Source organism: Culex pipiens, chromosome 1, assembly GCF_016801865.2.
Source record: "Culex pipiens pallens isolate TS chromosome 1, TS_CPP_V2, whole genome shotgun sequence".
Lineage (NCBI taxonomy): Eukaryota > Metazoa > Arthropoda > Insecta > Diptera > Culicidae > Culex > Culex pipiens.
The window spans coordinates 54,004,674-54,019,069 of record NC_068937.1 but is presented as its reverse complement, the minus strand read 5'-3'; the positions used below and the strand labels follow the sequence as shown (position 1 = coordinate 54,019,069).

The 14,396-nt window shown below is 33.9% G+C and overlaps 1 protein-coding gene across 1 annotated transcript in view; it reads right to left on the bottom strand.

Annotated features, from left to right (window-relative positions):
- The window catches only part of LOC120412464 (uncharacterized), a 28,685-nt gene extending 17,095 nt beyond the window's left edge, over positions 1-11,590 (bottom strand). Inside the window, exons 1-2 of the mRNA XM_039572942.2 lie at positions 11,465-11,590; positions 3,534-3,636 (exon numbers count right to left, since the gene is read on the bottom strand). Coding sequence (XP_039428876.1) covers positions 3,534-3,636; positions 11,465-11,469 — 108 coding nt within the window. The 5' untranslated portion in view covers positions 11,470-11,590. The remainder of the gene's footprint in view (positions 1-3,533; positions 3,637-11,464) is intronic.
- Between the last annotated feature and the right edge of the window lie 2,806 nt (positions 11,591-14,396).

The following is a 14,396-nucleotide window of genomic DNA, read 5'->3' as shown; positions in this document are numbered from 1 at the left end:
TTTTCCGTGTACCTATTTTTTTCTCAATATTCCTTAACAATACCTACAACTTTGCCGAAGACACCAAATTGATCAGAAAATTCACTCAAAAGTTACAGCTGTTTGAATATTTACAAACCATTTTTGTATGGACAGTAGCCAAAACTGTATGGAGACTTGTATGGGTGAACCAATGACACAAAATAGCTTATTTGGTCATAGGGAAGGCCCCCACAAAGTTTGAGCACAATAAAAAAATACAAAAAATAAAAATGGTCGAAATCGGCCGATTTCGTAGAGAGTTACTCAGAAGATAATTCTGGTAAGTTTTGCATGGTAACTATTCGGTCTTAATTTGCAGATTTTCACTTTTTGCACAAAAAAAAAAATGCAAAACTGTTGAAAGAACCCTGCTTGCTAACTCCCCGTTAATCGTTATCTGGTCCGAGTAGAAAATTGTCAATAGAATCGGAAAGTGCTAATTGGAAAGATTTCATTGGGGTTATTTGGTAGAGAAGTAACCATGCGCAGTACAGTTTGGAGTCATTTCGATAGGGGAGATGGGGGTAAGACGGCCACCCTAAGGTAAAAACTCATTTAAAATCAAAATAAATCGTTATTTTCAACTCCAACTTTGTACAGATCCTAGTTGGACTTCTCCTTCATAGAAATGACCTAAATTGGTATCTTTAAAATAAACTTTTCTTTACTTTTTATTGATTTCAAAAAAATGTGCTTTTTCGACCCTTCCTCCTCTTGCGGGGGTAAGACGGCCACCGTTTTTTGCAACTTAGATAACTAAGATAAAAATACATAAAAACCTAATATTTGTATCTGATACTGTTAAGGACAGTATCATCATGACTGTGAAATGAAAAGCTTTTGGTAAAATGCTTCTAAATGTTTTTAAAACAGTTAATAAACAAAGCACTTTTTTCAAATGATAAATATTACGTCACACTGGTGATTACGGCATTTTTTTCTTATTTATCAAAATTATGTTAACAAATCACTTTTTTATTTTGCAAAAAGTGGCTCAAAGTAACTTTTTTAGCATAAGGTACAATACCATTAGATATTTGGGTAACTTTTATCATGTTTAGTAGTAAAACGAGCGCATGGCCGTCTTACCCCACCTGGCCGTCTTACCCCCACCTCCCCTAATACTAAATTCATTTTTTTTTCTTCTTTTGCAACAAAATCTTCAACTTTTTCTTTTAACCTATCAAAGTAACCCCGGTTTTAAAGTATGCTTATAAAGATAATCTTATTAAAACACTCATAAGTCATTGCACCCATAAATTTTGCTGGCATCCTCGTTAAACAAATCATTTTGATCGTTAAACAAATTTAACGATCTGACCTCATCAAGTGAAGTTTCCGCATCTAACGCTCAATACAAATTCGCCGCTGCTTTTTTTTTTGCTGCTCCTAAAACATTGTCATTTTTGGAATTTTAACTAATTCCACCAATCTGAGAAAAAAAAACCCGTCACAGTCTGTCTATTTCAGCAGCTTAAAGCAGAAAAAACCCAACAACTTCTTCCTTACCACCATACATCAACTAGTAACTTGTTGGGGTAGGTTTAACCGCGATTTCGTGCCCAGACTGTAAACAAACCCAACATGAATTAGATGTGGCTCAGAGCAGTTTGATTATTCTTTTCGGGTAGGTGATTAATTCAACGACAATCGAGAATGAACATCAAGCGATGACCAAATTCAGCTAATCCTATACCGAAGACAAACAAAAAAGTCATGTCAAATTTGGGAGGTGGAGAAATAAAACTTAATGACGGATGATGTCGATTTAATCCTGTTTTGATTTTTTTTTTCAGCGGGAATATCACTAAAATGGGGAAAAACGCTCGCTTGGGCAGGTCGTGTGATCGTAAACCATGCTCGCGAGATTCGCTCAAGCTTCCACAAAATTCCGGTTTCAATGAATTGGGAAAGAAGGGGAAATTTCAATCGCACTGTGAATTTTATTGAATGTTGCATGATGCTTTTAAGATTGTTTATCGAATTATAAACAAATTTGGCTTTGAATATGACGAAAAGTATATTTCTCAAGAAAATTATGCTACAACATTTTAAATGGAAAACAATGGTTTTTTAATTGACACAAAATTGAGAAAAGCTGCTTGCTTCACTTTGATATTCATGAAACTGCTAAAACTTCTTATCAATAATGCTGAGATACAAATTCGATGTCGAAGGGAATAATAAATTTTTACAGCAGACGTGTCACAAGATAGCACACAAGCAACAACATGTAGAATTCGGAAGAAAGAAACCACAAGAAACTTAATGCGCCTTTCGAATCAGAAATAACAAAGACCTTTTAAAATTAAGAAAAAAAATATTTTGGAATTCATCAGAAAAATTTTAAGGGGGGAAATTTTGAGAGAAAAAAAATAGTTAGTCCTATTATTTCAAAGAGACAAATCTGAGGCAAATTTTTCAAAAGGCCGTAACCCAATGTTACGTATGTCCAATGTTACGTCCTATTGTAAAGTTACCTTGAAAATTTTAAGAAGAAAATGCTACAGTCATCTGGGGCGATTTGGGATACATATTGGGACAGCTATTTTGCCTTGTTAATGCACAATATTCAGAAAAAGACGGTATTTTAGCGATTTCCGGTCGGTTTTTAGGAGCTTTTTGTTATTGTTTTATAAATATTTGATTCGAAAGGTTTTGCAAGTTTTTCATAAGATAAGCACTTTATTTTAAGTTTTTAGGAGAGTTTATGGTATGGTGTTCATAACCGTAAATAGTTTTTACAAAATATTTTTTTTTTGCTGAAATTAGATTTTTTTCTTAACTAATAAATGCGAAGCAACTGTATCATCACTTTCGTCATTATTGTTACAATATGAGGTTTTAAAATTAAACTTAAGTTTTATTTAAAAAATAAATCTAAGTTTAACTATAACGAAAAAACTTGAAGTTTCACGAAAACTTTAAATTTGTAATAATTAACCTAAGGCAGCGAAACAGTTTGAAACAAAGGATTAAAAAGCATTGTAATATTAATGATGATACAGATGCTTTGCATTTATTAGTTTAGAAAGAATCCTAGTTCGAGCGAAAAACATCATATTTTGTAAAAACTTCTTAAGGTAAGCAATATCATACCCTCAATTCTCCTAAAACTTTTGACTTAAGATAAAGGCTTATTTTATGAGAAATTTGCTACACTTTTCGAAACAAATATTTATAAAACAAAATTATGCGATCACAATGCAAAAAGCTTGCATTTTTTTAATAAAACATTTTGAAAATAAAAGTCATCAAACAAGATCATTAAGAAATTATTACAGCTATTGTAAAAAGTTCAAGAAAAAAACTATGAATTCTTGTAATAATTTTTTAAACCAGTTTTTTGCCAATCTGTGATTTAAAGTAACTTAATTTGATTCAAATTGATAAATAAAACTTTCAAGATTCTAGCTGACACTATCTGGATTTTAAATTATTTTTTAAGTTTAAGAAAGGAAAACATTAATATTACAAAATCCACGAACAACAATGTCCCAAAATCAACTTACCACATCGTACCCAACGTCGTAGTGTGTTCCTCGGGTGTACAGGATCGGGATCGCCTGACGGCGCGGGATGTTCTTGATCTGGGGCGACATTTTGCTCGATTCACTACCAAACAACAAAAAAATGCACAATAGGTAACCCTTTAAAAATCAACAGTTTTTGCTAGCGGTATTCGTCTTTTTTTCCACTGGTCACTAAAAAGTCACTAAATCTTCACAGTTCGCGCGCGCTTTTGGTTCAGTCACTTAGGAAGCACTACTAGCGTACTGGGGAGATCCACCTCGGGCAAGAATTGCAACGCAACTAAGCCTAAAAAGTGCCCCGTCAAACGGCTTTATACACTATTAAATTATAGAAAGAAGGCAAACGCGAGCTCTGTACAGTGTAACAACGACGACGGAGTACGTTTGAAAAGGAGGAAAAAGAAGTTGAAACCGTAACGACGTAACGTGCACGATATGCGATAACCAAGTAATTTCAGTTAAAAATATAAATACACTATTTAAAAGCTGGGAGCCTTTTTCCGTACCTCTTGAGTGACTGTTTTAAAAGTTCTCACGAAACACGACGTTAGAAGGAGTTTTGTGCGAATTCGCGATTGATTCTGAACCGTCGGAGGTGTGATGCTCGACTTAAGGCTCCGATGGCTTAAGTTGCCGCTTATAAATGAGCCGACGACGACGACGCGCCTGGAAATGGTGACGATCATATTGTTTCAACTGTGAGTTTGTTTTTTTTTTCGTTGCGCCGTTTCTTTCGGGCGTCAATCGGCGCTGTTTTGTTTTATTTTATTAAACATTATTTTATGCACGAGCGATAATTAGCGGGGGAGCTGCGATTATTCACGGTTATAAATTAAAGAGAAATTCACGTTCAAAAAGTCTAAGCAAAAAGTAAATTCTCACCTTTGAATTATTTCAAAATTCATAATTAATACTAAATTTAATTTTGTTAAATGAAAATTCTCAAAATATAACACAAATGAATTTAAAAAATAGGACAGGTCTCAATTGATTATGCATGGTGTTTAATGTCTAAAGTTGTGTAGATATTCGTGACATCGTGACTAACAGTCATGTCCAGGCGATGCTAAGCGATGTTCTGCGCTAATGCGACATGCGTTGGCGTTCTGAACGGATTATACAGAGCGCAGGATGTGGGTCGTAAATAGTGGAAAAAGGTCGGAACAAAAAAAAAGGATTATGGACTTAGGTTTGAACACAGGTGTCACTCTATAGATTTGCTCTTTGACCTATTTCGAAGAAGAAAAATTAACTTGTTTGTTTGACCTGTGACCAGCATATGATTTAAGATGAGTAACTAAATATTCTGAGTAATGTTTTTTTTTTCAACTTGATTAACTGATAGTATCTACTTAATAAAAAGATTTCATACCTTTTTTCATGTCATGTTCATTAGGCTGTCCCAGTTTGAGGTCATGTCGAGGAATTTCAGGTGCTCACTTCTTAAATGATAGATTATGATGTTAGGAACAATGTTTTCTTAGACAAAATAACAATCAAAGTGGTACGAAAACCGAGGAAAAGGTATGACCGAACTTGCAAGCTATTTAAATTGCAGCGATTTAAACACGCAAATAACATTGCAAAGGGGTGTAGCTCCAAAACATCACTGTTTACATGAAATTTGATTTCAGATTCGGATTCAGCGGCCAAAATTACTATAAGAAAGCATACCCTGACCTTTGCGACACATGCTTGCAACATCGTGTAGTTAGTAGGCCTTGCTTCTGAATTCTGAGAAATTTTGAAAATTGGCACTTTTTTTCTCACTAAAACTCAAATATCTCGGCTCTGGAGTGTTGAAATTGCATTTTCTCAGAGGGAAAAATGTTCGCCAGGAAATTTCCTACAAGTTGCATGTATTGGTTTTACTGGGAAAAATAGGCTACCCTAAATTAAATGAGCATTTCTGAAAAAAGTTTCGAAAAAATGCGATTTTTTGACATAAATCCGCCTGGAAGAATTCAAAAACTTAGGTTTTGGTCCAATATCGATAGTGCATTTGAATCTATGGACAAAAACCTATCGTTTGAAGATAATACACACCTGATCAAAATAGTTTTTGTATTGATTCCAAGTGACTTTAGAAAATTTGTTCAAAAAATGACTTTTTTCAGTAAATTGACTAGGGGGTGCGAGAAAGTATTTTATTATTTTTTCTTGTCTAAGAAAACATTGTTCCTAACATCATAATCTATCATTTAAGAAGTGAGCACCTGAAATTCCTCGACTTGACCTCAAACTGGGACAGGCTAATTTTCATGAGTCCAAAAATCATTTAAATCATGTCTATCGGAGCTTGCCATCCGGTTTATCGGTCAACATTTACCTATTGATACTTGAGGGTGAAGTTTGTATGGGGATAATAAAAAATGTATGAAAAACCCCATCTTCTTACGGTTTTGTCTGCAGGGTGCGATACTTCCAACCACAAAAGTGAGATTCTCATTTTAAATTTAATGCTCTTCTTTGTTGAACATACCAAAGTTTTCAAAATAGATCTTGAAAAGATTTTTTATAACAATTTGAGGCTTGGGTATCAATTGGCTAATCTTATCAAATTTCGCTCAAAATTAACACAGATGTTTAAAATAACCCAAAAAACTGTTTTCGGCTTGTGGAGCAGGGGGTCATTTTTTCTGGGCACCCTAACCATTTTTGTTAAATTTCGCTAAAAAGACATTTTTCAAAAAAATCATAACTGCACGTCATTTCAACCGATTATAGATATCTTAGACGCTAATGTAAGGTGATTCATAATTCAAGGAAAAATAATTTTAGGACCGAAAAAAACAGCCAAAAAAGTCGTATGAAAACATAAAATGGTTTTTTTTACCGTGCCTGGACCAAAGAGCCTAAGTCTCAACATATTTGTATTAGATTTCTCAGAAAATGTCACATAAAATAACAACAATTGGAGATATCGACCCGCACGTTATGATATATGGTTCTTTTTTTTTGAAAATAAAAACAACGATGAGCTATATTTTTGGGTACCGTCAGTGGGGTGACATTGGGTCGTCTGGGGGCCTGGGAGTGAGATAGGGTCAAAGTGATTTTCACGGATTTTACAATTTCTTACAATGTTTGAAAATCTCTATTCAAACATTGTGGTTTGTCAATACAATTCCCTCGAACAAGAAACACTGTTAGATGACTTGTTTTTACCATATCTTTGTATTTGAACATCATTTTAGTTTCATTTGACCAAATGTCTTCCCCTCTAAGGGTTGAGATTGGGTCAATTGTCTAACGATTAGCATTTAAGGTAGAGTTCATTAAATTCCACTATATGTTGGGAAAATGTTAGAAAACTATCTAAGAACAGTTCTACTTTGAAAGATTTTTGATGTTATTTACATTGTTTTTGTTATTAAGAAATCACGAGAGGTGTATCGTTTTCTGAGAAAAAAATATTTTTTTTGCGAGAAAAAAAAGTTTTTGCGGTGTTGCAATTTCATAAAAGTTCAAAATATTATTAAACGAGACCAAACATGCTAAACATCAATGTAAAAAAGGCATTTGAGATTGATTTCAGTTCATTACACTTAAAGTAGGGTAGGGTAGTCATCAATGAGACACTTTTGGTTTTCAACTTTCAACGATTTTTCTATTTTTTTCATCAGCGTATTTGAATGAGCTTTTTGTTGCATTTTTTTTCTTTTAATGTGTTCTAACATTGACCAAAATATGAGATCGATCCGACATCTACAGTCAGAGTTATTCAACTGTCTCATTGTAGACGCACTTGGCAGGAACAATGAGACAGCTGGGGAACAATGAGACACTCTACGAAAATCAACATTTTCCAAGTAAAACATCATGTTTTTGTATTGTTCCATTGCAGGTGACTTGCGTTGAACATTTTAGAGCAATTTTTTCAACATGAAACTTTAATTAACAAAAGTTATACTTAAAAGTATTTATTTTTTGTAAAATCCATATATTTATACCAAATATCTTTGTATTTTTGGTTAAATTAAGTTAAAACTCTATAAATATGTCAAAAATCACTTTTAATTCATGTTTTGAAAGATTTCCATAGATTTTGAAAAGTTTAATGAAGAAAATTCAATGTGTCTCATTGTTACCCATGGACTGAAATGAGTGGGGAACAATGAGACAGCCCTGGATTCTGGGTATATTCAAAATTTTGGCAAAACCTAATGAAAGGATATTGTAGCCCAACTCAATCACTATGGAACGTCGAAAGAAATTTAAAGTAATATTAGTTTTGGTGTAAATGGCAGCCTACGAGCGAAAAAGTATTTTTTGTCCATAATTTACTTTTACACCCCAGAATCAAACATTTATGAATAACTTTTCAAGGGAGCGTCCATAACCAAAGCCACTATTATGGCAGACGTGTATCCAGTAGACACACCTTTCCCCCAAATATGATCCTGATTGCTTGAAACTACGACTTGTGAGAGCCATTTTATCATTGTTCCCCGTGTCTTTTTGATGACTACTCTACCCTACTTGTTCCGTAACTATGCTGAGAACGTATCCCAGTCACCGAATGCTACTCGCTAACTGGGCTGAACGAAACATTACGAATAGATCACCGATGCGTATATTTTCTTGATGAAATATGAAAATATAGGTTACTCAAACTTATTTATTGTGCTTACTTTCCATTTTGCTTTAATTGTGACATGAATTTAAATAAAGGTTGATTTTTGCATCCATTAACCCCTTGGTCGTTTCGGTTTGTTTTGGTTTTTTGACGTTTGTCTGCTTTTTATCGAGGCTACGGCCCAAATATCGAGCGCCCAGTTACCGAAGAAGTATTGTACTTCCAGTAAAATGAATTTTTTTCTTGAAAAAAACATTTTGCCTTTTAATTTTTCGAACCAGGGGGGGTGACATCAAGTTTGATTTTTTTTAAGTTTATGTTCCTCAACTCAGACCGAAATTAGGGGGGGAGGGAGTGCAAAAAATTACAAAAAAAGTAAATTATGAGCCATGTTTTCAACATTTGAATGTAAAAAGATAAGGGGGGGACGTCATAAACTTTGCAAAATATTTACAACGGCCTTAATTTGATTATTTTTTTGCAATTTCAAAATATTCCAAGAGAAATAAGTATTGTTCAAAAGCGAAGAAAATGTGATCCATTTTTCATTATTTGACTGAGTTTATATGACTGCTGCTTGCTAACGTTAGCCCGGTAATGAGCCTCTGTCAATGATGGTTCTGAATTCAGGGTCCAGAAATAGTAAATTGAAATGAAAAAATATTCACGAAACCCGTTATTTTCGACTGACCAGTCTATATTTTGTGAAATTTTCTGCACTTATCGCTAAAAATGTTTTCGATTTTTTTTTTAATTTCCGTGAAAACAAATATTTTGATCATCTTGAAATGATTGGCTTAGTTCTTAAATTATGGAATTATTTTCATTGAAAATAGATAAAAACGTTACTTAATCCACCCTTAGGTGGTTGACGCCTTCCTCACATTTAAAGGGTGATTTCCAAAATAGACACAGAAGGGCGGTTTTCAAAATATCTGAGATCCGGCCTCCAAAAAGTGCATAAATAACACTAAAGTGCAAAACCGGTTCGTCCCGCCCGTGTGGATCAATCGGACCACGCACTGGACTCACAATCCAGAGGTCGCTGGTTGGAATCCCGCGGCGGGCGCTCTAAAATTCTTTGTGTAAATATGGGTATTCGGCGCCGTCGCTCCGTGCCATACTTCCATACACTTAGGAGCCCAGGGCGGCGAAGTCCTTGTAGATAAAAAGGAAGACACTAGTGGTTGGTACTAGCAATGGTGGCCGACAGCTATAAAGTCAACTTCGTTTTTTTTTCGCTTATAACTTTTGATAGGGTTGTCAGATCTTCAATGTCTTGGACGCGTTGGAAAGGTCTTTCAAATACCTTTCTAAAAATGTACAACATGACGGGTTTTCTTACAAAAACCACCCTTTTTACAATCTTCCGAACTTTTGTCAAAATCGTTTTTTTAGTATAACTTTTGAAGTACTTAACTAAACTGCATAATTTTTAATAGCAACTTATGGGACCCCAAGACGGATCGAGTGAGGCCAAAACGGACAAAATCGGTTTAGCCAGTCTCGAGATAATCGAGTGACAATTTTTTGATCAACATCCCACCACACACACAGACATTTGCTTAGAATTTGATTCTGAGTCGATAGGTATACATGAAGGTGGGTCTAGGAGGTCTAATTGAGAAGTTCATTTTTCGAGTGATTTTATAGCCTTTCCTCAGTAAGGTGAGGAAGGCAAAAAATCACAAAAAATATTTTTGCTGCAATGTTATTTATTGTTGTTACCAACATAATTTCAGTAATAAAAATGCATGTTTATAAGATGCCAGCCAGAAAAAACTGAATTTCCGTCAATTATAGACCGTACATCAATTTTTAGCAGCTGTCAAATGAACAGGATTTGTTTTAAAACCGTAATTTCCTCAAATTTGTTGACAACGTCCCTCTTACAAACTTTTGAACAGAATTAAGTGTAATTAAGAAATTGTCAAAACCGTAAAAAAACTCAAATTCACTGATGGTTTATGGAATTTGACCATATAAAAAAAACAAAGCAGCTTTTTCCTGTCCAAAACACGAAAAAAATCTGCATTTTTGTATCATTCATTATCAAATAAAGTATTAACAAATTCGGTCAGTTATTTCGAGGTTTTAACCAGATGTATAACAGAATCAAGAATGTTATTATCATGATAATAACTTGTGATTCACTATTTATTTAAATTGTCAAAAACATTCACTTGTGTTTATGTTAACTAACCACATAATTGAAATATCACTTTTTGAAATTCTGGTGACGAAAGACCCCTTTCTGGTTAAAGTCACCTTAATTAAATAAACAACAACTTATTGCAACTATTTTCAAATTTCATATTTTGTCGAAATACCAATTTTCACATTACCACATAGCACAGATTATATTTCACTAACGTCAATCCCAAACTGAGAAACAGTCCCATATGTTGTGCACATGGAACTCCATGGAAACGTCTTTGGCGCTGAACAGCAATTCATAAGTTTGCGTGGGTCAGAAAATCACCGTCTCGGCTGAGTTTTTAAATAATTTTCTTTGCCACGAGTGTGATGCATGTAGAGACTGCATACATGCAAATGATATGCAAAATTGATTGACAGCTTAAGTTTTGGTTGAAGTTACGATTATTCATGATCATGAAAAAGTGACGAAACCACATTTTTTAGTTCAGAAGATATCAAAATGACTCTAAATAAAATAGTATGTTGAACAATAAAAAAATAAATCATTTATCACCGTTATTCTCATTATCGCTCAAATTTGAATACGGAATCCGAATCAGATCATTCACCACCGCTTAATTATGCTTTAACACCTTTAGATTAAATTTGGTAGCAGCAAAAAAAAAAACAAACTCAAGCAACGTATCCGCTAATTAAAGTGGGTGATGCCAAACGGTTCAACTTAAGAGGCTCCCCCCTCCAGCTTAGCTACAAGTTTACTGCACCCTTCAATTAGGAAGTGCTGTATTAATCCCAACTCGAAACTAATCGAACGGTTCAGAACAACCAACGCGTCGTGATCTGGCCAATCTGATGACGGTTGCCCCTTTGGGCTTGGATTTGCAAACTCCACGTCGGTTGAGGGCTGTGTCACTTTTCTAACACTTCCGTTCTTTTGATTTTTAGATCCCCGGAAGCCACAAACGTCGCACGTGCAATTAAGCCATTTTGACACGCAACTTGTGTTTCGAGTTGAAAGGCCCTCTAACAAAATATTAGATGGTGACTTATGAATCTACTTTGGAGATCTATTTTTTGTAGAAAACCGCAGATAAATTCTAAATCTAGCACAACATAACACGTTTTACCACAGGGCGCTGAACTTGTTTTTTGTTTCGTTAGTAGAATTTACCCCATTTTCAGCTAAATTTTGGTCACTTGGTCACTTTTAAGGAAAACACGTCTCTTTTGGTGAACAGCTCACGTACCGAAACGCGACTGTCTGTTCTATCTACCGGCAAACGACGGCGGCTAGAGGACAAGAAGTCCAACAACACGACGAAGACGACGCGTGTTTACGTTGTTTGCATGATAAGAGAGTGTGGTATTTAAATTTGAACAGCTCGAAATATAGAGCAATGCATTATCGTGGCGATAAGTCCTGCCAGTCTTAGTCTGATGTTCGAGGTTTCCCAAAACAGCAATGTGGGACGTTTCCTTGATGGTAATGGCTAGTTTGGCCACTCATACTTAGAGATGAACAACATTTTTTTGTTAAAAGTTTTTTAAATGCTTTTAAAGTGTGTTATGGTACCTTTTTGCAATCAAAAATGTTTATATGGCAATATTTCATGACGAACATTACACATAACGTCAAGTGTAGGCTTCTCGAATAATCATCAGATAAGAATTATTGTATTTTATGAAGAAGATAACCCACATGAGATTTAGTATGAGTGTGGTGGGTTTTCGACGTTAATTGCAGCTGAATAGAACGGATTTGCTCATCGTTATTTCACTTTTTAAGTAATGTCGATTTTGGAGTAATGACTATCATTCTACACACACTGCAACGTATTTTTTATAGATTTTTTTGCGAACATTCCCTAAGAGGTAATAATTGTCCCTGAGCACGAATCCGAGCAAGAGTTGGTATCCTTATTTATATCTGTGTATACAGTAGGGTGCCCAGAATATGGGACTTTTTTTACAAAACCTCGCTCCACAAGCTGATTATTGTTCCTTGAGCTATTTTAGGACTCTGAGTAAAATATGAGCAAAATCGGTTAAAATTTACCCATTGATACTTTGTATGGGAAAAATTGGAAAAATGTATGAAAAACCCAATTTTCTTACGGTTTTGTCTGCAGGGCGCGTTACTTTCATCCAAAAATTCTCAAAAGTGAGATTCTTATTGGAAATTTAATGATCTAGAACTTTGTAGAACATGCCAAAGCTGTAAAACTCGATCCTTAAAAGTTATTAAAACAAAACAACTTTAGGCTTTAGTATCATTAGGTTAATCTTAAACAATTTCATTCAAAATTTACACAGATGCGCGCAAAAAACGGGCAAATGACGAAAACGGGTAAAAATCAACCTTTTTCACTAAAAAACCAATAACTTTAAAATTTCAGTGATGACCTACACATGTTTGGGTACCAAAAGTTGCGTCTTTCAATTACGAAAAAAATCAAAAAATTTGCGTTACGTAATAAAAGAACGCTCCCATAATACAGATTTGTACGGAATTTGGACAATTTTTTAAAATTGATTTGCTTTTCTGATCTGGCCAAAGCTTTTTGTAATTAAACAATTTTATTTATCTGTCAATTTGTTTTAAAGATATAATATGGATAGTTTTCCGGGGTTTCCTCAGATCATAGTTGATTATCAATTATTGTTCTTTTCAAATTTCTTACAAAAAAATATTTATCCGATAAAAGATCCAAATACTTTCTAAAGCTTGTGAAAACCTGTAAACATTTTAATTACAAATTAAGAGTTTTTTTAGAAAGTCCTATATTGTGTTGTTTTTAGGACCTTTTTTTTTTAAAAAAAAACTCTAGAAATGTTTTTATGAGAACGATATTATTTTTAAAAGCAAACTTGACATTTCGAAAAAAAATAGAAGATTGAGAAGATATGATTCAGCAAATCGCGGTTTATTTTGTGAATATTTAAAAAAAATGGAAATTATAAGCACTCTGATAGCCAAGTAAAATTTGTGAGCTGTTAAAACGAGACAGTTTTATATATTTAATTTCGAATTTATATAATTTATCCCTTGGCAGTTTTTGTTATACCATGGTGTCATATCGGCAAAGTGTACGGAAATCTGCTCAGCAAGAGTTGGTAGCCTTACGCATGTTCCCTTCTTTCGCGCGGTGCGTCGAAAAACCCAGTTTTTATTTTTTTTAAATCGTATCTTGGGATATTGAAAACATAACTTCACCACTTTTTTAAATGACATGTAAAATTTTCCGAGAATCCCTCATAGGTTTCCTATGCAGATAGGGCCATTTGAAAATTTAATCGAGAAATATTTTCAGACATAGGCTCTTTGGTCCCGAGCAGAGGCGTACTAAGACCGGGTGTCACCCGGGGCGGGCTGCCCGGTGTCACCCCTCACCCCCTCCCCCTTCTCACACCCCCCTTTCTAGGTTTAATCCCACCAAACTTATGTCACATGGTATTCTTCTTACAAACTGGAATTCTTAATAATACTCTGCAATGAGCAAAAATCTTGCAATATAAAAAAATACAAATATTTTTAATAATGAAAATTAACCTTTTTATATTAAAGCAAACAATTTTTCAAAAAGTGTTTATAATTTGATTTTTTTTTTCTCATATGCAAATACACGTATTATAATTATCGAAATTATTATATTGAAGAACTAGTTCATTAAAGAAAATATCATTCAGCTCGGCGATTTTCCTTATAAATAACAGATTTTTTTAAATGAAAAATATTCAGAATATATGTTGTGTCATCAAATATACAATACATTTTTTTTATCGTTTGATAGTCTTTACACAGAATATTCTTTTCATCAAAATCAAAATCATTTTCCTTAAAATTTAGAAAGATTAAAAATTCATATACGCTCAACAATCGATACGAGAATGAAAAAATCGTAAATTTTGAATGCTGATTTAAATTCAAATATTTACTTTGAAAAAAAAAAACGCGCGGTATTAGTATTCTCTAGAAATTTTGTAAAGATAATTTTTTTTTTAATAATTATAATACATGACATTTGTTTAAGCTTTATAAATCTTTTTCCAAAGGCAACAAATTAAATAAAGCAAACTGATTTGATTTAATATACATAATGTAT